Here is a 25,601-nt window from a genome sequence, read left to right on the forward strand (position 1 = left end):
CGCTGAGAACACACACACTTGACGGTTTAGAAAAAGATACAGGCCTTTATTTCTTAGAAAATACCGTAAATAGTTACTTTGTAAGCCAAAGAAAGGACTGGCCCACTTTCACAGACCCTCGTCGCACAAAGGCCCCCAACTTCCCTGTGTCACTCCACACAGAACAATACTAATCATAGGCTACGCAGCACACTGGCATTTAACATGCAGATAAACACACCACTGTTACCTCCCAGGGCATAAACCCATCCCACTCAGCTCACTGCAATACGAGATTGTGTCCTTAAAAAACACGTCTGGTTTCACATCACTAGGATACCTAGATGAACAGATGAGCAGTATCTCCCATGTCTATCACCTATCACCTCCTCCCAGCCTCCCCAAACTACCAGAATCAGAATCAGGTTTATTTGGCCAAGTCAGGTCAAACAAGACAGGGAATTTCACTCCGGTTGTTTAGCTCACTGTACAGTAAATAGACAAATGACAGCTATATACATTTTTTTTTTTTTTAAGTGAAAAGTGAAGCAGTATGAGGTAGACATGGTTATTGAAAGGTGCATTGTTACAGCATATGATTGTGGTTATTATTATTATTGCACAGTGATTGATTTATCTGAGACTCTATGAGTGATGATACCACAAGCATCATCTACTGTTGATGTTTTAAAATAATTTAAAAGATAACATTTAATAACACAGAACACTGAGACAAAAACAAATCCACACAGAACATGAAAACTAGACACTTTTAGAAATGTATCACAGCAATCAAGTCCGACTGAGTCCAACTACCTCAAGAGCAACCGCCGACTCAGGTGAGGGTCAGAGCCATGGCAACCAACACACCCACCAAACCAAGTCCTCTACAATACTAGTCACATTATGTTTCTCATGAAAATGGTGGGGAATACATTTACCTCTCAGATAAATACGTTAGCAGAAGACCACACCAGATGCTACTCTTGTAAGATAAAAGCGACATCCAGACGGTTGCATCGGGATGTCAAGGAATCAAAATGAAATGATGGATCCATTCTGTTTTGTATCAATGATTCATGCTGGTGGTGTTGGTGGAATAGTTTGGGGAATATTTTCTCTTAGCCAACTGAGCATCATCCATTTTACATTATTGTTGCTGACCATGTCCTTCCCTTTATAAACACAGTGTACCTAACTTCTGATGATTACTGTAATTACACCAAGATAATGCACCATGTCATAAAGCTCAAATAAGCTCAGACTTTTCTACAACATGAGAATAAATTTACTCATTGTAAATATATAAGTATTAAATACATCACAATTTTTCTCAGCAAGTATATTTCTAAAAGTGCTATTGACATGAAATTGTCACCAAATGTCAGGAATAACCCAGGCGATCCACTCAAAAAAAAAAGGAAGGAAGGAAGCCGCAGCAGCTAATGTTCTTAAATCTTTTTGCATAGTCATGACATTGGTATAGACTTTTTCTCTGAACTGCTCCATGTTCATGTGAGCACTGATGGGGCCATTCCCGAAATGGAAAGATCATCATTTCACTATAAACCAGCCACAACCAAGTGATCCTCACAATATCTCTGCCAGAGGAATAAAAAGAACTAAAAGAGCTGCCCAAGAGCCAAGGATCACTTGTTGAGAGCTTCAAAACAACCTAGAATTGGCAGATAAACTTTCAAAAAATGAAAAATAATATGAAAGAACGTGAAAACTAAACACTTTTAGAAATGTACACAGCAATCAAGTCCAACTGAGTACAACTACCTCAAGAACAACCGCACATCTCAGGTGAGGCTCAGAGCCATGGCAACAACACTGCGGTGAGACCAGTGATGTTGTTGGTCTAGACTAGAGACAGTGTCACTGAGGAAAACACAGGAGGCAGAGCTGGAGGTAGCAGAGATGCAGATGCTGAGGTTCTCTATGGGAGGGACCAGACTGGATAGGATCAGGAATGAGTACACTGTAAGAAAAAAAAAAAGTTTTTACGGAAACAAACTGGCAGCTGTGGTTGCCAGAATAATACTGTAAAAGATACAGCGGATTGTAAAACACATTACAGAACAACCTGTAAATTTTACAATTTCAAACTGTAATCCTTTACAAAATAACATCATACAATTTGTGTACAAAACTGGTCAATTCAACATCCATTTTCAGCCAAATTAGCATGACTATACCTTCATTAAAGCTATTTTCTCCTGTACAATTTACGTGCAGCCATTGCTTATTTTAGTACTTTAGTAGTAAAATTTGTACTTTATTTTTTTACTTTTTTGTATTGTTCTTTTTTAATATGCATATTCGAAATAAAGCTCAATAATAATACTAAATTAAAAAAAAAGTGCAAAAAAATGATCACATAATGTCACTCAAATTATGATACAGCTCAGCTGCCACTCGGGAAGGGTTATCATACCAGAATATCATCTACAGATATGGATATTTTCAAAAATCATAAGTAAGTTTTGTCACCTTGAGTGGTATAGTACTGACAAGTGAAGTTTTGGCCCCTGGACTAATAAAGGAGATGAGTACCCTGCGCCGCCGGCAGGGGGCGCGCTTCCCCCCGGCTGTCCGCATGAACCGGAACGGTTCGGTATCACCTTGGGTGCATAGCTCAGTGAAGAGAGAGGCACACGTTTAATCTTGGCTAGAAATTTGACATTCAAATGAAAGAAACGTGTCTGTGTTGCAGTGCGACTCGTCTCTCTGTTCCCCGGGAAGTGAAGAAACATGAAGCAAGACGTCAGGATCCTGTTGTTGGGGGAACGTGAGTGTGAGCTGCAGCACTAGCACATTAGCTGCTGGAGCTACATAACTTATCAACTTGTGGTAGTCATTAGTTCAGCAATCCCTGATGGTGAAAACAGTTATAATCACCTCCTTTGCGGTAATTGTTTATTGTTAATAAAATGGCGCGTTTTGTGTTGAGAAGCCGTTTTCCAAAGTTGATTTCCGCAATGCTACCCCAGTGTTTATGCTGTGAAGTTGTGACTTAGGCTACAGTTATTTGGCATGAGCCCATAGCCTGTTTTAATCTTCTTATTTAACAGCTTCCCTCTTAAAGCGCCATAGATGACCAGGCAACCTCTAGTTTCTTTATTTCGTCTTGAAATGTGCACATTTCCCTGGGTCTGTGTATGACCAGAGGTGTCTTCAGTATTCACATTCATTACTCAGGTAGAAGTATAGATACTAGAGTTTAAAAATACTCCTGTAGAAGTTGAAGTATCAACTCAAGTAAAAGTATAAAAGTACTGGTTTCAAAACTACTTAAAGTATAAAAGTAAAAGTAATGTAAGGGGGGAAAAGCCATTAAGGACAAAAGCCATTGAAAATAAATGCATCTTAGTATAATGCAAATATATTAAAGAACCATATATGTGTACTATTGAGCATTAACATGTGTTTCAGAGAGCAGAAGATATGATGACTAGTTGCCTATAAGTATTGTAATGGTGCAAAAAGTCAAACTTCAGAGGCATGTTATCATTTATCCTAACCTTTATTGGAATGTATATCCAAGTTTAGTTGGTCAGGAATCTGAGGGAACGGATGTAAGAACAAAACTGGACAAGAACATCTGAAACAACCACAACCAAATTCACAATTTAACTGGATAGTTTTTTTAAAAGGCCGAAATGAAATAGAGTAACGAGGCTGTTTTTAAAATGTAAGGAGTAAAAAGTACAGATAATTGCGTGAAAATGTAAGGAGTAAAAGTAAAAAGTCGTGTGAAAAATAACTACTCAAGTGAAGTATAGATAACCAAAATTTCTACGTAAGTAAGGTAACGAAGTATTTGTACTTCGTTACTTGACACCTCTGTGTATGACAGCTTGGTCATTACGTTTCCTCCAACAGCCAAAGTGGGGAAGACCTCGCTCATCATGTCTCTGGTGGGAGAAGAGTTCCCAGAAGAAGTAAGTATGAACATAGTTGTTCAAAACTGTTGTTTTTCTTTGCTTTAATCTCCTTATTGTTGACCCCACATAACTCCTCATCCGCCTCGTCATTCAGAGGACACAGTTTGTTTCAGGTATTATATAATTCAAGTCTTGCTGAACTCTTTTGTACCTCATTTGCAAACATGTCATTTTGGCAAGGCAAGTTTATTTGTATAGCACAATTCAACACAAGGTAATTCAAAGTGCTTTACATCAACATTAAAAGCGGCAAGACACAATTAAACACTGAAAAACAAATGATAAAAGAGGTAAAATAATAAAAAGCACAAGTTGTTAAAAAGTAAGGGCAGTAGATTACAGCAGGTAAGTATTTAACTTAAGAGTATGCTTCAGTAAACAGTAATGTTTTTAGGCCTGATTTAAAGGATCTACAGTTGGAGCAGACCTCAGGTCTACAGGAAGTTTGTTCCACCGGTGAGGAGTTATAACTGAACTGCCTCACCTTGCTTGGTTCTGGTTCTTGGGAACCACAACAAACCAGATCCAGATGAACCTCAGGGGTCTGGGAGCTTCATAGGGAACTAACAGATCAAGCATGTATTTTGGTCTAAGACCATTCAGTGCTTTGTAGACCAGCAGTAAGATTTTAAACTCTATCCTTTGACTCACTGGAAGCCAGTGTAGTGATTTCATGACCGGTGTAATATGGTCCAGTTTCCTGGTGTTTCTAAGGACTCTGGCGGCAGCGTTCTGGATCAGCTGCAGCGTTCTGGTTGATTTCTTGTTAAGGCCTGTAAAGATGCCATTGCAATAATCCAACCTACTGAAAATGAATGCATGAATACGTTTTTCCATGTTTTGTTTTGACAGAAACACCTTAATTCTAGCAATGTTTTTCTACCTTCCTTTCTTATTTAGAGACCAAGGTTAGTGTAAGTTATGATCTCCATGATCTGTTGCAAAACTGTTAAAATGTGCAGTTTAGTGAAATGCCTTGTTTGTTTTGATTTGATTTCGAGTCACAATTAGGTCACGCATAACTATAGTGTGAGAAAGTTGGTAGAGGTTTATACATTGAAATGATTTGACATCTCTACCAGGTTCCCCCCAGAGCTGAGGAGATCACCATCCCTGCTGACGTGACCCCAGAGAAGGTCCCGACTCACATTGTGGACTATTCAGGTAACGAATGAACTCAAGTGCATATCACCCCCATTATTGGAATATGTGACTGGCCATAGTGCCCGTTGCACTTTCAGGCACAACTTGTAAAACAGGTGTGTTTGTGTTTCCAGTTTGTTTAAGCCACAAATGCTGTATGTGGGTCAGAATGTCATGACTATTAGACTAATTCTGTTTGTTCTTAATCCCAACAGAAAAAGAGCAGAGTGATGAAACCCTTAGAAATGAGATCATCAAGGTAAGTGAACCAAACAGCACAAATAGATACAGTCACCATAATGCATTCCCCTAGTGGGGGATCTTTATGAACTTAAGAAGAAATAATACAAACATTTTTAAAAAGAAGCTGCCAAGACCAAGGCAAGTTTATTTCTATAGCACAATTCAATGACAAGGTGACTCAAAGTGATTCCCAAAGACATGAAAACATAAATAAAAATCATGATTTAAAGTTTAAACAAAAAAGCAATAAAATAAAACAAAGTAGCATTTACAAGACCACAAAAAGTGAATACTGCAGTTCTCTTTTTAATTCTGTATTGTCAGCTGTTCACATTGAAACTTGTTTTCCTTGTTTGTTAGGAGCTTTGTGCATCTTTGCAGACATATTTTGGTATACGAATTACATTAACCATGCTTCAAAGGAAGTAACTACCCTTTGAAAAAGCATACAGTGCCTAGTCTGAGAATAGACAGAAAATCAAGAACACACCAAACTTAGAAAAAGACTGCTATCAGGTTTTGTTTTAAAATCCTTTCATTTCCCCTCATATGAAGTTTGGCTATTTACATGTGGTACTAAGCACTCTTTTAGGCACTGTGTCATTACAATTACAAATTACACAAGCTATTGGGCTAGTTTTCCAAGAACTGGTGTGCTTGGATAGTTATAATTCTCAGATTTTCTCCAAAAATGATCACAAAATCTTACTAAATGGTTTAATCAGAATCAGCTTTATTGGCCAAGTATATGTAAACACGCCAGGAATTTGACGCCGGTTTTTCTTAGCTCAAAATGTACATGAACATAAATAAATAAACATAACAAACATTCAATTAGAAAAAACAGGGGGAAAAAAGTTAAAGAAAGGTATAAGAATAAATAAGTGAAGTAAGTATATACTTGTTATAGTATTTACAGTGAGGATAAGCTATTTAATTATGTACAGGCAGGATACCAAGCATACTGAGGATCATATGACATTGAGACATAACGTCACGTGCAAAGTGAATGATTGGATTATAATATAATAATAATAAGCTTTATTTGTCATTATACATATTTAGCAAACACACAATGAAATGTGTCCTCTGCTTTTAACCCATCACTAGTCAGACTAGGAGCAGTGGGCTGCAATTTTTCCAGCGCCGGGGAGCAATTAGGGTTAAGGGCCTTGCTTAGTTTGTTTGGAGTCGGGGGGTTACTGACACTGGGTGACTGATCAAATGTTCATCAGTGTGACTGCCTGGAAGAAGAACCCGTTTTGGTGGACAGTGTTCTGCAACGCCTGCCAAAGGGGAGAAATAAAACAGATTGTCTCCGGAGTGTGATGGGTCTACAGAGATTCCTGCCCTTTTCCCAATGAGGATAAAGGGTCTGTTTTGTTTTTTTAGAAAAAAGTCTAGCAACCTCCCTCGGTCATATAAACAAATGCCCAAAACTAGATAATGCTATTGATATTTGTCTTTGCTACAGCTATAAGCATTCCTGTGTGTGTGTATATATATGTATACACATACTCTAAAACACTCAATTTAATTGTACGATACACCAGTAGGTTCAGATTGAGTGGAATGTTATCATTTTTTGCTATCAAAGTCATGCCATCTTACTTTGTCCAACCCTCACAGGCTAATGTGGTGTGTGTGGTGTATGATGTCACCAACGAGGATACCATTGACAAGGTAATATGCTGATGCTCTATAAATATTATCTAATACTGTACACAGTTCTGTATACTGTTTTATATTTACCTCTTGGATTAGAAATTAAACTAAACATGCTGGCTTTTGTTTTTCAGATTAAAACTAAATGGATACCTTTAGTAAATGGAGATGCAGAGAAAGGAAACAAGTATGTATAAGTTATTGGTGGTTTTGTGTCAAATGAGTTAGGCCTGTAAGCTGGACTTCGCACTTCTTCCCATTGTTTACATGCAATGTTGTCAGACTTTGCAATGTAGATACTGTACTTGAACAGCTTGTCACGCTGTGTGAAGTCGCCTTGACGAACATCTGAGGGCAACAGCTAAATGAGGAGAGACTGTCTTACATTGCAATATATTTGAATAAGATGAGGGATGAGTAGTTTTCCAATATAGCAGAATCTCCCGTTTCATAATGTCTGTATCCAACAATTACCGTTAGTGTGGACTGAGTGTTAGTTTGTTCCCTCAGGGCTCCTATCATCCTTGTGGGAAACAAATCTGATCTGCGCAGTGGGAGTTCAATGGAAACCATCCTTCCCATTATGAACCAGTTCTCTGAGATTGAGACATGTGTCGAGGTGAAGCTCAACTTTGTCACATGTGATTATACTTATCACTGTAGTATCCACACACCTCGCTAGGGCTGGGCGATATGGACCAAAAGTCATATCTTGATATTTTCTAGCTGAATGGCGATACTCGATATATATCGATATTTTTTTCTGTGACATAATTGGGGTTTCCCCCAAAGCATTATAGCATAGCATCTCTGTTAGCTTCATTTTTTTCTGAGGCAAACCCTTAAAAAAACAGTCAGTTTTAATACAAAGTCTCGTGCCAAATGTCACACAGGTACCTTTGTTAACAGAGGTCTGCACAATATCAAAATGTATAAAACAAATGAAATAAAAATAAACTGGGTGCATATATAGAATAAAAATGCTTCTTGAATGAAATAAAACAAATATCCCTTTCCTGCATAAAAATTAAATTAAAATACACTGCAATTAATACAATGTAGACAGTAACAGGCAGACTTTTACACTGAGGTTTACAGCTGTGCAAATAACAAAACATTTGTGCAAATCTCAAATAAAACGTTCAAATCAATTTGTCACAAAATAAGCTATATCAAAATCATAAAAAAAAAAAAAATTTAAATCGATATAAACGATATTGTCTCGCACCATATCGCGTTTGAAAATATATCGATATATATTAAAATCTCGATATATCGCCCAGCCCTACACCTCGCTAATGTTATCACAGAGATACTGATAGTTGCAAAGTGTAATTTTAATATTTACACACTCACTTTATCTGGTGTTTTCTTTCAATATTACATGCAACTTATTCAGAATTTTTTTTTTCCCCCTCTTTTTTATCCAGTGTTCTGCAAAGAACCTAAAAAACATTTCAGAACTGTTCTATTATGCACAGAAGGCAGTTCTCCACCCCACTGCTCCTCTCTATGACCCTGAGGACAAACAGGTGAGCCAGTTTTTGTTTTGTAATTGGATATCAGCTGTGGACTGTGAAACTCTCTCAGTCCTGCTTTTGGCATCTGTGCACATAAACAAATTGATGATCAACATTAACACCTACTGTTTTTCTGCAGCTAAAGGCCGCATGCGTCCGAGCCCTCAGCAGAATATTTTACATCTCTGACCAAGATAACGATCATATCCTCAGCGATGCTGAACTCAACTGTTTTCAGGTGCCAGATAAAAGTAATTTCTTACGTCTTCACAGCTGTCATATCAATGCATTTTGATTACTTTAAATGGCTTTTTTTCCCCCATGCAGAAGTCTTGTTTTGGGAATCCTCTGGCGCCTCAAGCCTTAGAAGATGTGAAAACTGTAGTTTGGAAAAACACCAGCGACGGGGTACAAGACAATGGGCTGACCCTCAATGGTAAAAAACAATCATGAATAAGAAAATGTAATTTTAAACTCTATTACTAAAGGGCTGCATTCAACCATGTATCACATTCCTTCTTTTTCAGGTTTCTTGTTTCTTAATACATTATTTATCCAAAGAGGCCGACATGAAACCACATGGACTATTCTCAGGAAGTTTGGTTACGACGATAACCTTGAGCTGACTGATGATTACCTTTACCCCGAGTAAGTGTAGCAAATCTATCCTGTTATTCTATCTTTTAACTGCAAACTTCCCTTAACTGTAGTGACTTTTTCCCCTCCTGTACCCAGACTGCGGGTTCCCGTTGGCTGCACCACAGAGCTCAATAACTTCGGTCACCAGTTCCTCCAGCGTATGTTTGACAAGTATGATGAAGTGAGTTGTTGCCTTTGTGGCTAAATCACTATTTCAGACTGGATTGTTAAATGTAACAGAAATTAAATCTGGACTAATGTTATTTTATTTGTGTACTTTATTTTACTTTTTTTAATTTTTTTTTAATTTTATTATTTTTTTTTTCTTCTTTTTCCTTTTCTTCCTTGTTTACATGTTATGTTTTACTGCTATTATCTTCTTTGTATGTGGGAACTGGGGAGGGTGGGATATATGTAGGGTTGTTTGTCTTAAAAAATGTTGAAAAATCTTATAAATAAAGTTATTTAAAAAAAAGAAATTAAATCTGGTATAAAAGTTAACTTTGACTTTGTTTTGAAGATTATGTCTGTTTTTCTTTTTAGGATAAGGACTCTGCTCTGTCACAGACAGAGGTCAGGAACCTGTTTTGTGTGTGTCCATACATGCCGTGGGGTGCAGATGTGTACGCGGCTGTACCAACCACAGCCGGGGGCTACATTTCTAATCACGGCTACCACTGTCAGTGGATGTAAGAATTTGACCAAGTTTTTTGCGAACTGCTTGCAATTAAAAGCATGTTGTAACCTTTGTAGCGCTCACAGGTAGTTTGTGGTCTGAACTATTTAAACATGTTTACCCTACCCAGGCTTTCTGCGTACCTTGACATTCACCGTTGCCTGGAGCACTTAGGATACCTAGGCTACCCAATCCTCACTGAGCAAGAGTCACAGACTGCTGCAGTCACAGGTGTGTGCTTTGATTTTGTCAGTCTCAGGTAATCTTGGCACATGACCCTCGCTTTCAGAAAGCTGAGATATTTTCTTCCTGCAGCTTGCAAGGCATGGGCCCTGCTTATTCTCTGGCCATAAAGTCAAGCACTAAAAGGAGATTTTTAGTTGTTTCTTAAAAGGTTTTTCACACAAATGTATCTTTCCAGCACAGTGTGCATGTGTTCACTGAAAGCTGCAAGTGTTTACAGTGCATGAATGACACAGCTCTATTATCTATGTATAATTGTCCAGACAGATGTACGGTGTCACAAAAGCTTGAACAAGATGACAGACAATAGTTTGGTTTCGTTGGTTTTTGTTCCTTTTTTGACACGGATACTATTTATGTGGTTAGTATCCAAGGATTTGTCTTCATTTGTCTTTTCTTTTCTTTTTTTTTTTTAAATAATGTGCAGTGACGCGGGAGAAAGAGAAAGATTTGGAAAAGCGCCAGACTCAGCGGACAGTGTTTCTTTGCAAGGTCATTGGACCCAGAGGGACAGGCAAGACAGCTTTTCTCCAGTCCTTTGTGGGCCGCAATGTTCTGGTATGATGTCACAGCCAGTCTGCCATCAGCTACCTGAAATCTCATTTAACCTTTGATGAACTTATTCTAGTCTCTGTTATCAAGCCTGGCAATACTTAGGTCTGGATTTTTTTTTTCTTTCTTCTTTTTTGTTTGCTTCCGTAGAATGAGGAAGATTCCAGCAGTGCCTTCTCACCATATGTCATAAATACTATCCAAATCAGCAACCAGGAGAAATATCTCATCGTAAGTAGCATGTGTGCTGACCTCAGTGCAGACCCCTAACCTTTGACCCTCACTAAAGCCTGACTGATAACTCTTCTCATTCCTGTTCAGCTCAATGAGGTAGATGTTGAGACAGACTTCCTGAAGACATCAGACGCCTCCTGTGATGTCGCTTGTCTCATGTATGACACCAGTGATCCCACTTCTTTCGACTATTGTGCCAGTATATACAAGGTTAGTCACAAAACTCTTAACAGCATGATGGAAAGGATCCTTATTCTTTGTTTGTTCTACTCAGCTTTCAGTTTTTGTCTGAGAGTAGAATGTCAAGTAATTTTAACCTTTTTTTTTCCCACATTTTGAGAGATAATTTATTTTAATCTTAATTCCACTCACTGTTATCAGTTCTTACAATATCATTTACAACATCCGTAAATTACACTTTCTGTTCAGCTGACCTATCTATCCCTTTTTTTAACATATATTCAGCAACATTACATGGAGAGCAACATCCCGTGTGTGCTAGTTGCATCCAAGATGGACCTTCCTGAAGTCAAGCAGTTCCATGGGATGACTCCTGCAGAGTTCTGCTACAAACACCGACTTCCTCCGCCGATGCCCTTCTCCAGCCCGTTGCTCGATTCCACCAGCAGGAACATCTACACCAGGCTTGCCTGGGCAGCAATGTACCCGTACGTTCAAGGGTTACAGCATTCTAGAGAAGCGTGGGGTCATGTAGCAATGTAAAGTAAACAGATGGGGAAAGAAAATTATATTTGTGCTGATAATTTTAGTAAATAGTGATTTATTGTGGACAGCTCAATGATTTATTTTTCTTCTATTTCCAGACACCTGAATGGTTCAGACATGAGCAACACTTCTTTCTGGCTAAGGGTGGCGCTAGGCTCTGCTGTGGTTGCTGTTCTGGGTTTTGCCATCTACAGAACTGTCGCCAGACTGAAATGACCAGCAACTTCCGTGGTAATTTTATTTAGTTTAGTTTTTTTTTTTTTTTTTTTTTTTTTTAAACTTGTTGCTTCATCCATCAAGACCAACCTTTTGAGACCAGGTCCAGAACCTCTGCAGCTCATCTGGAAAAAAGTACATATCATCTCTTTTTTTGTTTTCTTTTTTTTTTTTTTTTTGCATCCCGAAGACTCCCAGGAATATATTTGACATTCTGTGTCCTGCCACTTCACTTTGAAGTAATTTGATCACAACAGTCCAGAGGCAATCGGATGCTTGTGATCGTCATTTTTCACGCTGCCATGTCGAGCTTTTTCTGCCTTACTTTTTGTTTTAAAAGGCTACGCAGAAGGGAGCATGTCTGTGTTTGAGAGCCAGACAACTACAACTGTTAATCTCCAAGAAGGTGCTTTATAAGGGGAAGGAACTACAGAATGACTGTCAAGTCTACTGCTTTCCCCTTACATATACCCGTATGAAATGAGTGTTTAATGTAGGTTTATTTTGCTTAACTGCAGTGTTTCTAAGCAAAATAGGAAAATGCCAAAATGACTAGAAATATTTTGATAAAGAGATTTTGATCTGCTGCCCAAACTCCTACATGAACAGTGCTTGTCCTTTTGACTAAGACACCAAAAGAAGATAATCTTCTGATTTGCCAAATAACTCTAGCAGCAATGATTAGTTGAAGCATGTTCCTTCCTCGTAGGCAGCCTGAAAATAATTCATTATATTTAGATATAAAAATATTTAAACATTTTGCCAGCAAGTCTTCTGTGGAAATGCTGCAGCAGGGAAAGATTACTCTTCGTTTTTGCATGAAGACGATGGTTTGTATGAGCATCTACAAAAACATTTACAAAAAAAGTCTCCCCTGAAAAGAAGCAACAAGGTAAATCTTGAGAAAATGTAGCCAGATTTATCTCCTGTTTTTCCCGGCTTTTCACAGTGAAGTGGAATTGCTTTTAATGACGATAAGAAATGTGTTCTTTGTGTGTTTCTCTTCATACATACCAAACACACCTTGTGTTATGCACAGTCTGCCATTGTGCTGTTTTTCCATCTTGTTGGCTTTGATTCTTAATTCAGCTGAGGACTTCCCACCTCATCTTTGACTTTCTTGAACTGAGTTAGATGCTTGATAAAAGACCTGACCGGGCTGGGAGAGGACCCCTGCCAAAAGACTTTAAGGGTTTTGAAATGATAAATAATAAATGCTGTAACTAATATTTTAATGTTTGGCAGAGGGATGTTGTAATGCCTTGGATCCTGCATTTATGGATGACTGAATTTTCTTTTCAGAGCTTTTATCTAGTTATCACACCTAAAAGTACTGATCACACACATTTTGTTTTAGTTTCTGTTATTGTGGCTGTTTCAGAGAAAGCTTTGATGCTTAAAATTGTATGAACTGTTTCCATTTGACATCAGTCTTGAGTTTTTAGTTTTGAACTTGCGTTGTGCTTTGAGACAACTATTTCTGCCCAGACTTGCATTCATTTTTGGCCATATCTTATATTGATCAAGAAAAAGCTGGAGCACTGTGCAAAGTCTTCTCCAGCACAGTCCAAAGATTATCAAGGCCAAGGACTGTGACAGACATATCTCTGTGAAAAAGTCTCTTGCTCTCTAAATCACCCCAACAATTTGAGCCTTTTAAATCTTGACCATGCCATCTTGGAATATCCCCACTGTCCCCAGGAAAGGGTTGGAATGAAAAAAAGACTACATTGATGGCAAAACTTGGTCCTTCCCTTTTATTCCCTTTTTTGGGGCATTTTAACATTGCCACCCCAGACCACTAAACTACCCCCCACTGCTCTTATCTGAGTAGCCACTGGGTACAATCCCCAACATCATTTGCCGTCCTTCTTACCCTGATGTGTCCAGCACTCTGGAACAGGGTAAATATGGACTCATCAGCCCAACTTCATATTGTCCTTGTAGATGTTTTATTATTAAAATTTGACCTGAGTACCCCTGTTTATTTGTCTTTGAATATATTTCACCAAACATTCAAATGACTTTTCTTTTGTCCTATCAAACCTCCCTCTACAAAGATGATAGTTCACTGCTACCAATTTTAGTAGTTTCAGCAGTGTACCTATCTTGTTTGTTCAATACTGACCAAAGATTTGATTTCATTTTTTAATGAAATGGAGTCACATCTTGGATCTAAAAAAGGCTGTTAAAGAGATCTCTAACTGCATCAGTTAGAGCTGTTTTTTCATCCTGACTTTTGTCAAGTTGACTCCAGTCTACCGCCGCTGCTGTCTCGATCAGAGTGCGGAGAAGTCGCCGTTCCTGCAAGTCACCGCTAGATGGCAGTGTTGATCAGATGAAGCGCGGTGTGTCGTGGGTGTGTCCGCCAGGGCGCCCCCCTCAATGTAATCGCTCTGACACAAGTTGCTAGTGGGACTTTGAGTGAAATAAACATCTCTGCTGTGAGTTAACCTTGATCATCTCTGTCTTGTTTTTTTTATTTAATGTGTCATAAAATAGATTTTCCCTACAGTAAATGATGACCCTGCCTCTTTACATCCATCAATCAACTTTATGTCTATAGTGCTTTACAGTAATGTGTCCTCTTACTGTACACTCACTGCTTCATGGTTTTAGTGAATATGACAGAAATATAATACAAATGCCATTTTGATTCGTTTAAAGTACCGGTAAGTGAACAAATTAGATTAAGTTGGGGTGCACTTTTCTTATTGATAATACTCACTTCCACCCTTACTTTTTTTGTTGTAACTATTTTAAAGTTTAACTTATATTGTAATTTGTAACTGCACAGAAACCATTCATCCCACCTCATATAATGTACTAATACCTCACACAGATTAGAGACTAAGACACAGTAAAGTGACACTTTTTTATAAGAAGATAACGGTTTATTGAATTACATTGTAAACAGTCTTTAAAAGTGACCAACAATGAGATGTTTGCTTATTATGAGTCGTCAGAAAATAGAAAAAATATATATACAGACCGAAAGTTGAATAAAACCTTCAGATCCTTAAGGAAAAGTCCTGGTGGACATCACAAAGACCCCACAATGATCACCATTCAAACATGCCGTGCACCAGCAATTTGGTACTAAGACTACATGTTTTTCTTTCAGTCTGGTCTAATTGTATCCAATTAACAGTATTTTTTTTTTTTTTTTAAATAGAAAATCCTTTCAATAATTTTTAAGGCTTTTAAAATGTTATGTTGGTATAGGGTGAATGGAGTAAAAACTAATTTGGGGTGCACTTTTCTTATTGATACTCACTTCGACTCTTACTTTTTTTGTTGTAACTATTTTAAAGTTTAACTTGCATTGTAATTTGTAACTGCACAGAAACCCCTCATCCCACCTCATAATACCTCACACAGATTAGAGACTAAGACACAGTAAGATGACTTTTTTATAAGAAGATAACGGTTTATTGAATTACATTGAAAATAGTCTTCAAAAGTGACCAACAATGGGATGAGTTGTCAGAAAATGGAAAAAAAATATATATATACAGACTGAAAGTTGAATAAAACCTTCAGACCCAGACTACATGTTTTTCTTTCAGTCTGGTCTAATTGTATCCAATCACATATTTTTTTTTTTTGAAAAATAGAAAAATGCTTACAATACTTTTTTACAGCTTTTACAATGTCATGTTGGTTTATAGGGCAATGGAGTAAAAACTAATTTGGAGTGCACTTTTCTTATTGATAATACTCACTTCGACTCTTGCTTTTTTTGTTGTAACTATTTTAAAGTTTAATTTACATTGTAATTTGTAACTGCACAGAAACCATTCATCCCACCTCACAGATTAGAGACTAAAACACAGTAAGATGACACTTTTTTATAAGAAGATAACGGTTTATTGAATTACATTGAAAACAGTCTTCAAAAGTGACCGACAATGGGATGTTTGCTTATTATGAGTCGTCATAAAATGGAGAAAAAAATATATATATATACAGACTGAAAGTTGAATAAAACCTTCAGACCCAGACTACATGTTTTTCTTTCAGTCTGGTCTAATTGTATCCAATCACATAATTTTTTTTGAAAAATAGAAAAATGCTTACAATACTTTTTACAGCTTTTACAATGTTATGTTGGTTTATAGGGCAATGGAGTGAAAACTACTGGTAAAAACTAATTTGGGGTGCACTTTTCTTATTGATAATACTCACTTCGACTCTTACTTTTTTGTTGTAACTATTTTAAAGTTTAACCTACATTATAATTTGTAACTGCACAGAAACCCCTCATAATACCTCACACAGATAAGAGACTAAAACACAGTAAAATTACACTTTTTTATAAGAAGATAACGGTTTATTGAATTACATTGAAAACCGTCTTCAAAAGTGACCAACAATGGGATGTTTACTTATTATGAGTCGTCAGAAAATGGAAAAAAAATATACAGACTGAAAGTTGAGTAAAACCTTCAGACCCAGACTACATGTTTTTCTTTCAGTCTGGTCTAATTGTATCCAATCACATAATTTTTTTTGAAAAATAGAAAAATGCTTATAATACTTTTTACAGCTTTTAAAATGTTATGTTGGTTTATAGGGCAATGGAGTAAAAACTAATTTGGGGTGCACTTTTCTTATTACTCACTTCGACTCTTACTTTTTTTGTTGTAACTATTTTAAAGTTTAACTTACATTGTAATTTTTAACTGCACAGAAACCCCTCATATCCTGTACTAATATTTCACACAGATTAGAGACTAAGACACAGTAAAATGACACTTTTTTATAAGAAGATAACGGTTTATTGAATTACATTGAAAACAGTCTTCAAAAGTGACCAACAATGGGATGTTTGCTTATTATGAGTCGTCAGAAAATGGAAAAAAAATAAATATATACAAACTGAAAGTTGAATAAAACCTTCAGACCCATACTGGTCTAATTGTATCCAATCACATAATTTTTTTTGAAAAATATAAAAATGCTTACAATACTTTTTTACAGCTTTTACAATGTTATGTTGGTTTATAGGGCAATGGAGTGAAAACTACTGGTAAAAACAGCTTACACTTGCATGAAACCTTACAAAAATAATACATATACGAAAACATTTCCTCAAGTATTTACAGTTCTTTGCATTTCATTGTCCCTCTACTTCTTTTTCCCCGACTTGGCTGCCTTTTTGGGCGTCTTTGCCTTGGGTTTTGCAGCTTTCTTGGCCGGTTTCGCCTTGGGCTTGGTGGCCTTAATGGGCTTCTTGGCCGGAGCCTTCTTGGCTTTGACCGGCGTCGCCTTCTTGGCTTTCACCTTCTTCACCTTCTTGGCCGCCGCCTTCTTGGGCTTCTCGGGCGTCTTGGCCACCTTCTTGGGCTTGGCCGCCTTCTTGGGCTTGGCTTTGGCCACCTTCCTGGCTCTGGGCGCCGGGGGCGCCGGCTTGACAGACTTCTTGGAGTCCTCGGGCTTGGTGAGCCTGAAGGAGCCGGACGCGCCGATGCCTTTGGTGTGGCGCAGCATCCCCGCCGCCACCAGCCTCTTCAGGGCCATCTTGATCTGCACGTCGGCGTTGTCGCCCACTTTGTAGTTCTTCCTCACGTACTTCTGGATGGACTGGCGGGACGCGCCGCTGCGGCTGGCGTCGTGCACGATGGCCGCCTGGATCATCTCCGAGTACTTGGGATGAGACGCGGGCTTCTTGGGCTTGGACGCCTTCTTGGCTCTGGCCGGCGCCGTCGACGTCTCTGCCATGACTTTTCTTTGTGAGTAAGTTAACGGAAAAGATAAGAAAAAAGTCTTATAGGTGTGAATTCACTTGTCCGTTAGAAAGAGCAAAAAAAAAAAATATCAAAATCTCAAAACAGACCCGTTTTCCCCCAAAATTCAAAGTTGTCAGATAATTTCTTCACTTATTTCTTTTTTTTTTTTTTGTCTAAATAGTTGTGAAACAAAGTGACAGGTCCGAGCGCTGGTGAAGTTAGGTGTCTTATTCCACAGGCGCTCCGGTGAGCTTATGAAGCCTATCCGCGGACGTGATTGAGAACACCAACTGCCAGCAGCTGATCTAGCGGACTCCGTGGAACTGGCGCAGTCCCGTTTGTGTTTCTTCATCCTCCAACTTCCGTCAAATATAAAAACTACGAGCAGGTACCGATCCGCCGGACGCCACGGACTGATAGTAGAGACATTGGGCTTCACGGTGACACGCTTGTTCGTCCCCGTCCGCGCCGGCGAACAACTTTTATTCCGGGAAAACCCGCTGGAAGTAACGCGTGCTGTGAACAATTTTGCACGATTCGCATTAAATTGACCCAAACAGACGGAACCAGGGCCGAAAACACGCAATGCATATCAAAATTGAATCTTCGCTCAAACCAATGCACGTTGTTTGGTCGGTGTCGGAATCCGTTTTTCCTTTTAATACATCGATACATTTTCCCAACTAACACAGTCCGGCCATTGACTCTGAGTGACGTGGTCGAGATTATTTACTGTTAAACCTCCTATAAATGAAATGTCACAATATCAAAAGTACAGGTGAGGGATGGGACTGTAATAGGTGCTTATTTGTGGTGTGATGAGGTGAGGGGGGTTGCTGTGTTTGCTGGTTTTGGGGCAGAATTGCTTATAACTATCACTATGGCAGTCGCCTCTCGCAGCTCCATTGTCAGGAAAGTTGCCAACACCTCCAAAGATCAGGAATCCCGATGGCGGGTGATCAAAATGATCACTTTATTTTTGACAGGGGTCATAGATAAGGGACTAGCATGTGACGAGGTGCAGGTCCAGCTGCAGGGGGGGACTGCAGCCGAAACCAAAGTCCTTCAACACAGGGAGCAGAGGTGGCTTTCTTTTGTTCAGGAACTGGCGCATCAGCCCCACAGTCAGTCACAGCTCTGACATCTGGCTCACCTCACTGTTACGAGGGTCAGATCTATCCCTCCCAGGCATAAAAAACATCTTTAATAACAAACTTTACACTAATTATTCATTTTTCTTTCCTTTATTTTAATAGCAGCTTCATGTCCCTCCCTGCAACGCCATTTTGCTTCCTATGAAAGTCACTGCTGCTGGAGTAGTGCTTTAACCCGACTTTTGAGAGGGGATTTTCTTGGTTAATTGAGGCTATTTTTGATTAATAACCAGTATTCGAGTTGTAAAAAAAAAATCAGGGGGGATGGTGGATTTTATCATATGGGGACAGATCATTTGTGCTGATTACAAATATTATAATATATTACAAATAATAGCACCGACCAAAACACCTGCAGAAATACTGCAGGAATGACATAGCAGCAGTTAAATGCAGCCTTCTGTAAGCTTTAAATATCCACTGGGCTTACATCAAATACATCAAAACACAACAATAAAAAACAGTTTTCTGAACTTATCAAGCTCTGTCCTTCACAGGATAAGTAAAATGGATCACTGCAAAAACTCAAAATCTTAACAAGAATATTTGTCTTATTTCTAGTTAAAATGTCTCATTTTAGTAAATACATCTCATTACACTTAAAACAAGACTCATCACTGAAAAAAACAACAATTTTCCCCTGTTTCAAGTAGATTTTCACTTGAAATAAGTAGAAGAATCTGCCAGTGGAACAAGATTGTTTTCCTTGTAATAAGAAGATAAATCCCACTGGCAGATTTTCCTACTTATTTCAAGTGAAAATTTACTTTACAGGTGAAAATTGTCAAATAAGTTATTTTTCTGGTGTTATTTTTCTGGTGATTACTCTAAATGTTGAAATAGCAGTAAAACCACATTCATTGATGAAATGACATAAGGGATGGAAACTGCCATCCCCGGCAGTTTTACAGGGGGGATGATTTGGACCGTTTTTATTTCAGGGGGGATGCCATCCCCCCTCATCCCCCCTCATCCCCCCTCAACTCCAGTACTGTTAATAACCATATTTCTTTCCTCCTCCATAAAACACTCAATGGAGCAGTGCCACAGACCCAAGTGGATTACAAGGGGGATGTCCTCTAATGCAACCCACTTCTTTTCCTTTTTCAGCATTTAAATGTACATAAGGGAAATAATGTGCAATATCTTTCACTCACTGCAACGTGCAATTATGTAAATATCCATCTGTAAATATCCGTCTGTTATCTTTTTATATACTAGTATTTCTTATTATTTATCTTTCTTATTATTATTATTATTCTATACCAGTTTACTGTTTATAGTGTGTTATTATTATTACTGTGTTATTATTTTTCTATTGATTCCTCTTGTTTTTGCACTATCCCCTTTGCTGCTGTAAACTGCAAATTTCCCCTCTGTGGGACTATTAAAGGTTTATCTTATCTTATCTTAAATGTCTAATAATAAAATTACATTTTCAATAGGTTTGACATTCTATTAGTCTGATTTGCTAATTGTAATAGACAGTATCAGAAATAAAACTTAGGTTACTATTCAACAGGGAAATGTGAGTGCTTGTTTTCACTCCTGTCTGGATGGTGATGGGTTGTTTTTGTTCATCTGTGTGCGTTTGTTTACATGAGTATTAGTGGGCGCATAGGCGGAGGGGATGAATGCGTGAAAATGATGACAAGAGGATGGTGAATGAGCGGCTCTGTTGAGCTGGAGTGGTGAAAGGATGAATTAGTGAATGGATGAGTGTGTGCGAGAGAGAGAGAGACAGAGGCGCAAGTGCAAAAATACTAGGGAGGGGAGTAGGAGGGGCTGAATTTCGGATGTGGTGAAAGAGTGAATACATTTAGCTGGGCTGGGGTGACTGGATGAATGAAAATATTTATATGGCGTAACTGGATCAGGAAGTAGCCTAAAAAAGGAAGAGAGAGGGAGAAGGTGGCCTAATTAGTTTGCTTCCTTTATATGAATATTTTAATGGTTCAGTACAGAGAGCAGCATGGCTATTGTTTGCCACTTCAAGATGCAGACAGAAAAGCTGTACTGTCTCGGCTTATTTTGGTCTCTTTTTTTTTGTCTGGTCAGTTTTTTCGATCTATGGTAGTTGTCAGCGTCTATCCAAAGTGGCATGTCCCCGTGTTTGACCGCTTGTGCCCTGGTTTGGGGAGCGGGGAGAACCACTCCCTCCCGCCGCCGACAGAGGGACATCCTCCCCGGGGCTGGAGCTCCCTGTCGGGCCACAATCAACCATCAATCACCTGTATGATGGGAGGATCTGGACCTTTGTTTGCCTGCGATCCACCGTTATTATTGATCACCAATCGAGCACCATTCATAGACATATTGATATGTAATATATGACATGCCTTCATTGTTTGGTTTTTGTTTTTGGGTTGGGGTTGGGGGCTTCCTTTGTGTTCAGAACATAGGTTTAAAGAAAAATGCCCCTACAGAGATGTATTGCAAAACTACCTTATTCAATTATTGACAATTCAAGTTATTTCTTGAGATAGCTGCTCAATATACCTCAATGAAAAAAGAAACTGATTATGCCACCTTTGGTCAGATCAATCAGGTAATTAAGGACCGCGGTTGAATTGGTTTGATATATTGGATATTGGATATTATGAATTCAATACCCATAAAACTTGTGATACATAACACTGATTTTGGTCAAACCACTTGTGATGTGTTCATGGTCATCTATATATCACAAAACAGTAATTATTATAAAATCATATATATGGGCTGATTTAATGTGGTTTAATGAATTCAACACCCATAAAACCTGTGATACATACCACTGATTTTGGTCATATTGCTTGTGATGTGTTCATGGTCATCTAGACTATATATCACAAGAGAGTAATTATTATAAAATCATATTATGGGCCGATTTAATGAGGTTTAATGATGTATCAGGTTTAATGTTATGTATCACAAGTTTTATGGGTGTTGAATTCATTAAACCACATTAAATCAGCCCATATATATGCCCATATATATGATTTTATAATAATTACTGTTTTGTGATATATAGTCTAGATGACCATGAACACATCACAAGTGGTTTGACCAAAATCAGTGGTATGTATCACAAGCTTTATGGGTGTTGAATTCATAATATCCAATATCCAATATCAAACCAATTCAACAGCGGTTAATTAAGGAAGTAATAAACAGAAAACCTTCTGTGCCTACAGATATATGGCTGTACAGGCTTTTGTTATTTTATTTCCAACAGGTTTGGCATTCTTCATGTCATGTTGATGTGTATACTGTATACATTCATGCTTTTGTTATGCCAGGCTCTCCTGAGTTTTTGTCTGTTGTCATGTGAGTGCCTGGGGTGCACTTATATTCAGCTTACATAAGGCTTAACCCAATTCTGGGTTATTTGTCAGAACCAGAGAGTGGAGTGGGAGTTCTGTTACATATGTATTTACAGGAGACAGCTACACCGCCCTGTCAGGTGTATTTTAGTGTTGCGCCTCTAAATCTCTTTGATGCCAGTTTGTAATTTTAGCCAGCCCAAACACTCTCGAGTCTCCTCTTATCACTGGCATAAAGTATTTTGGATATACGACATTTCATTTTAGTGTGCTGTCCAACAGTGCTGTGGATCACCTGTCAAATGGTTTAAAACTGTCCGCCACATGATTGCATTGTGTCATGTGAAAAGCATTATTTCTTTATTATGGCTTTAAATGTTATATATGGTCAAGCTAAATCATATATATATATATATATATATATATATATATATATATATATATATATATATATATATATACAGGACTGTCTCAGAAATCTAGAATATTGTGTTATATTTTCTGTAATGCAATTACAAAAACAAAAATGTCATACATTCTGGATTCATTACAAATCAACTGAAATATTGCAAGCCTTTTATTATTTTAATATTGCTGATTATGGCTAACAGCTTAAGAAAACTCAAATATCCTATCTAAAAAAATTAGAATATTCTGGGAATCTTAATCTTAAACTGATATATATCTTAAACTATATATATATATATATATATATATATATCTATATATATATATATATATATATATATATATATATATATATATATATATATATATATATATATATATATATATATATATATATACATATACATATGATGGGGTTCAGAGAGGATGGGTTTCTAACGACAACATCTCCTTATTTTGTCTCCATGCGGTACACCAGATGGGTTTTTCCATCCTTGCTTCTGCAGGACCTTCATCTGCCTTTGTTGGAGCAGAAATGTTGTTAAAACCCAACAAAATTGCTTAAGGTAAGATGAAACCCTCAGAAAAAAACAGAAATGTTAATCATTTCCAACAAAAAATGTCCAAAGAACATGAAGAAAGGCTTTGAATTTTGTACAGTGGCATTTTTTCATTATTTTCCCATTATCCAAGGTAAAGTCTTTGTGCCAAAACTTGGAGGTTTTTTGTTGTTGCTGTTGTTGGTTTTTTTTTTGTAAGTGCTTTATAAACACTCCAGACTGCCAGAATTTGGATAATAATCTTCTTGTCTGGCCACATTCGTGTTAATATAATGGATACAACCAAACTGCCAAGTCTGAACTCTAGTTTGTGTATTTTAAGGTCAGTACTGTATTGACAGGATATTGCAAACATATAAAGGTTTCTTTAATATTTCTCAAGCAGTTGTGCTCTATTGACACATTTGTTAATGGCCAAAGTGAATCTTTCTGAATACAGTGTAGTCTGCAAGATATCCATATGGATTTTTTTTTAAACAGCTTAAGTCTTTGTGATCACATCTTTACTTAAGTATTAGCATCTCCATATTTGGATAACAGAAAGTGAGGATGAATTCCTGACACAATCACAGTTGTGATACAGTTGCATTGACGCCAGCGGGAGTGTGAATACCCTTTCTGGTGGTTGTGGACATTCAGCTTTTGACAGCTGCTCGAACACTTGGATGTCTGAGCAGGTGCCGGCAACAAACTCCAAAACGCTGAATGCTTTGCAGCCGCGTTAACACGTGCAGGTCTAACACTTTGCCCCGCACTAAGGCCTCCTTTGTGAACATCTCTCAGTTCTTGCTCAAAACCCCGATCCAAATCATACAGAGACGATAACTGTTTCCACGTTGTCAGCTGTCAAAGCACGTCTCACATGACATTCTTCTCTCAGAGCATCTGTGGACTGTCAGTCAGACCTGAGGGGCATGACTTGAACAGAAGCGTTTTGGTCTATTGTCAGGTGACATTAGAAACGTTTTTTTCTTTTTTCATTTTTTAATTGTCTTTAACAGACACTCCAATGACAAATACTTAAGGATTAATGAGGCAGTCTTGCAGTATAGTTCAAAACGTCATCATATCCTAATACTAAACACTAAAACCACAGCAGCTGCCACTCATTGACAGCTTTTAAGTAGCATGTTAGGCTGTAAACTATTGCTAATTTGACACTTGATACAGTAGTGTTGAGGAATGCTACATTTAGCCCTAATCCTGACTTTGACCCTTGCCCCTTTAATACACTGGAACTTAAGTGGAATGCAAGACACAAGCTATTTAAACAGGCAGCCGATAGAAGAGAATCATTTTCCACAAACTGATTTCTTTGAATTCCTTTTTTTCTACTTCTTATTTTAGAATTGTACAATTCAGTCTTGACAATGTGAAACAATGAAAACAAATGAAACAATGAAACAATGAAAAGCAGCTTTTTTATTTCTTTTTAAAAAAATTGTTTTAGCTCTGGGGCAATTACAGAGCTAGTGGTGACTGCTAATATAATGATTTTACCAGGAGAGGGCAGTAGCAGCTACAAGATCAGGTAATGTGTCCTTTTGCAATGAGATTATCTTTGACCTGTCTTGAATCTAATTGGTGCCACAAACGGAGGATATCTCATTGTGCCAGAGACAATCACAGGAAAATGGAACCAGCATTGTTAATGGACAGAGTTATGTCGTTGAGCTGTCCGAGTCTTTAGTTAATAGCAAAAACTGGATTAATGTTTGCTGCAATCATTCCTTACTTATGATCACTGACACTGAGATCAAGGTTGTGATTTACCCTCTGGACTCTTAATACATGGTTTCTGTCACTAGTTTTGACTCTAACTTTACATTTGAGGCTGTTCTGACCAGTTTCACTATTATAATATAGGGCGGCGTATTAGATGAGAGTCCACCCTAAATTTTAAACAGATTATCAGGTTTTAATCTGCATCTTAAAGGCGACAAGCTCACTTTCAGCTGCTGCATCTCCAGGTTTAAACACTGGAGGTCTTTTGATACTTTGGCGTTTGTGCTGCTTATGCTGAATCTATCATAAGCAGCTGCTCTTAGACGCTGTGCTTCATTCAGCAGCAAGTGGCACTGTAACACTGCAATGCCACTGATGCTCCACATAAATATTACCTCTAAATGAGATGAGGATTTTGCAGAGATGCTGCCAAACTAACACCCCACCCCTTTGAAAGAAAGTGTTGGCAGTTTACAGAATTTGGAATATATCTCTCCTTTTTATTAGCATTTCACTCGCTTACCCCATCTTTTTTTCATTATCTCTAATTTCAGTCTCCTTGTAGTAACTCTTCCCTTCCTCCTCCTCCCCCTCCTCCCCAAGAGGTCCTCCTAAATGGAGCACTTTAGTATAAAAAAGTGTGTCAGTCAGTGACCTGATTCGTTTTTCTGCTGTTTTTCATCACACGGGTGATTCCCTCCATTGCACAATCACTACTGCTTGACATTCAGCAGATCCAACACACCTATTTTAATTTTCATGATTAGTGGAGGTCAACAGGCCTCCTTATTTATAAAGTTATAAGCAAATGAAGAGAAAAGTAGAGTAGCATTGTTGTGCTGCGACCTATACTTTGACAATATGCTGAGCATGCACAACTCAATTAGTGCAAGTATTCCTTTAATTTTAAGTCATGTGGTCAGGCTACGTG

The 25,601-nt window shown here is 38.0% G+C and overlaps 3 protein-coding genes across 3 annotated transcripts in view; 2 read left to right on the forward strand and 1 right to left on the reverse strand.

Annotated features, from left to right (window-relative positions):
• The first annotated feature begins 2,598 nt into the window (after positions 1-2,598).
• On the forward strand, positions 2,599-14,344 carry rhot2 (ras homolog family member T2). Its single transcript, XM_061707758.1, has 19 exons — positions 2,599-2,773; positions 3,868-3,926; positions 5,012-5,093; positions 5,288-5,331; positions 6,945-6,998; positions 7,115-7,167; positions 7,491-7,599; positions 8,411-8,512; positions 8,640-8,738; positions 8,828-8,936; positions 9,028-9,148; positions 9,236-9,320; positions 9,683-9,828; positions 9,946-10,046; positions 10,486-10,616; positions 10,761-10,841; positions 10,932-11,054; positions 11,310-11,512; positions 11,669-14,344. Exons 1-19 carry the CDS (start codon positions 2,737-2,739, stop codon positions 11,784-11,786), a joined length of 1,857 nt encoding a protein of 618 aa, XP_061563742.1. The 5' UTR covers positions 2,599-2,736; the 3' UTR covers positions 11,787-14,344.
• Positions 14,345-16,544: 2,200 nt separating this feature from the next.
• On the reverse strand, positions 16,545-17,751 carry LOC133419309 (histone H1.0-B). Its single transcript, XM_061708405.1, has one exon. It carries the CDS (start codon positions 17,508-17,510, stop codon positions 16,917-16,919), a length of 594 nt encoding a protein of 197 aa, XP_061564389.1. The 5' UTR covers positions 17,511-17,751; the 3' UTR covers positions 16,545-16,916.
• A 145-nt stretch (positions 17,752-17,896) lies between these two features.
• The window catches only part of rhbdl1 (rhomboid, veinlet-like 1 (Drosophila)), a 68,245-nt gene continuing 60,540 nt past the window's right edge, over positions 17,897-25,601 (forward strand). Inside the window, exon 1 of the mRNA XM_061708149.1 lies at positions 17,897-17,906. The gene's annotated coding sequence lies outside the window, so the exon portion shown is untranslated. The remainder of the gene's footprint in view (positions 17,907-25,601) is intronic.

This window comes from Cololabis saira, chromosome 19 (assembly GCF_033807715.1).
Source record: "Cololabis saira isolate AMF1-May2022 chromosome 19, fColSai1.1, whole genome shotgun sequence".
NCBI lineage: Eukaryota > Metazoa > Chordata > Actinopteri > Beloniformes > Belonidae > Cololabis > Cololabis saira.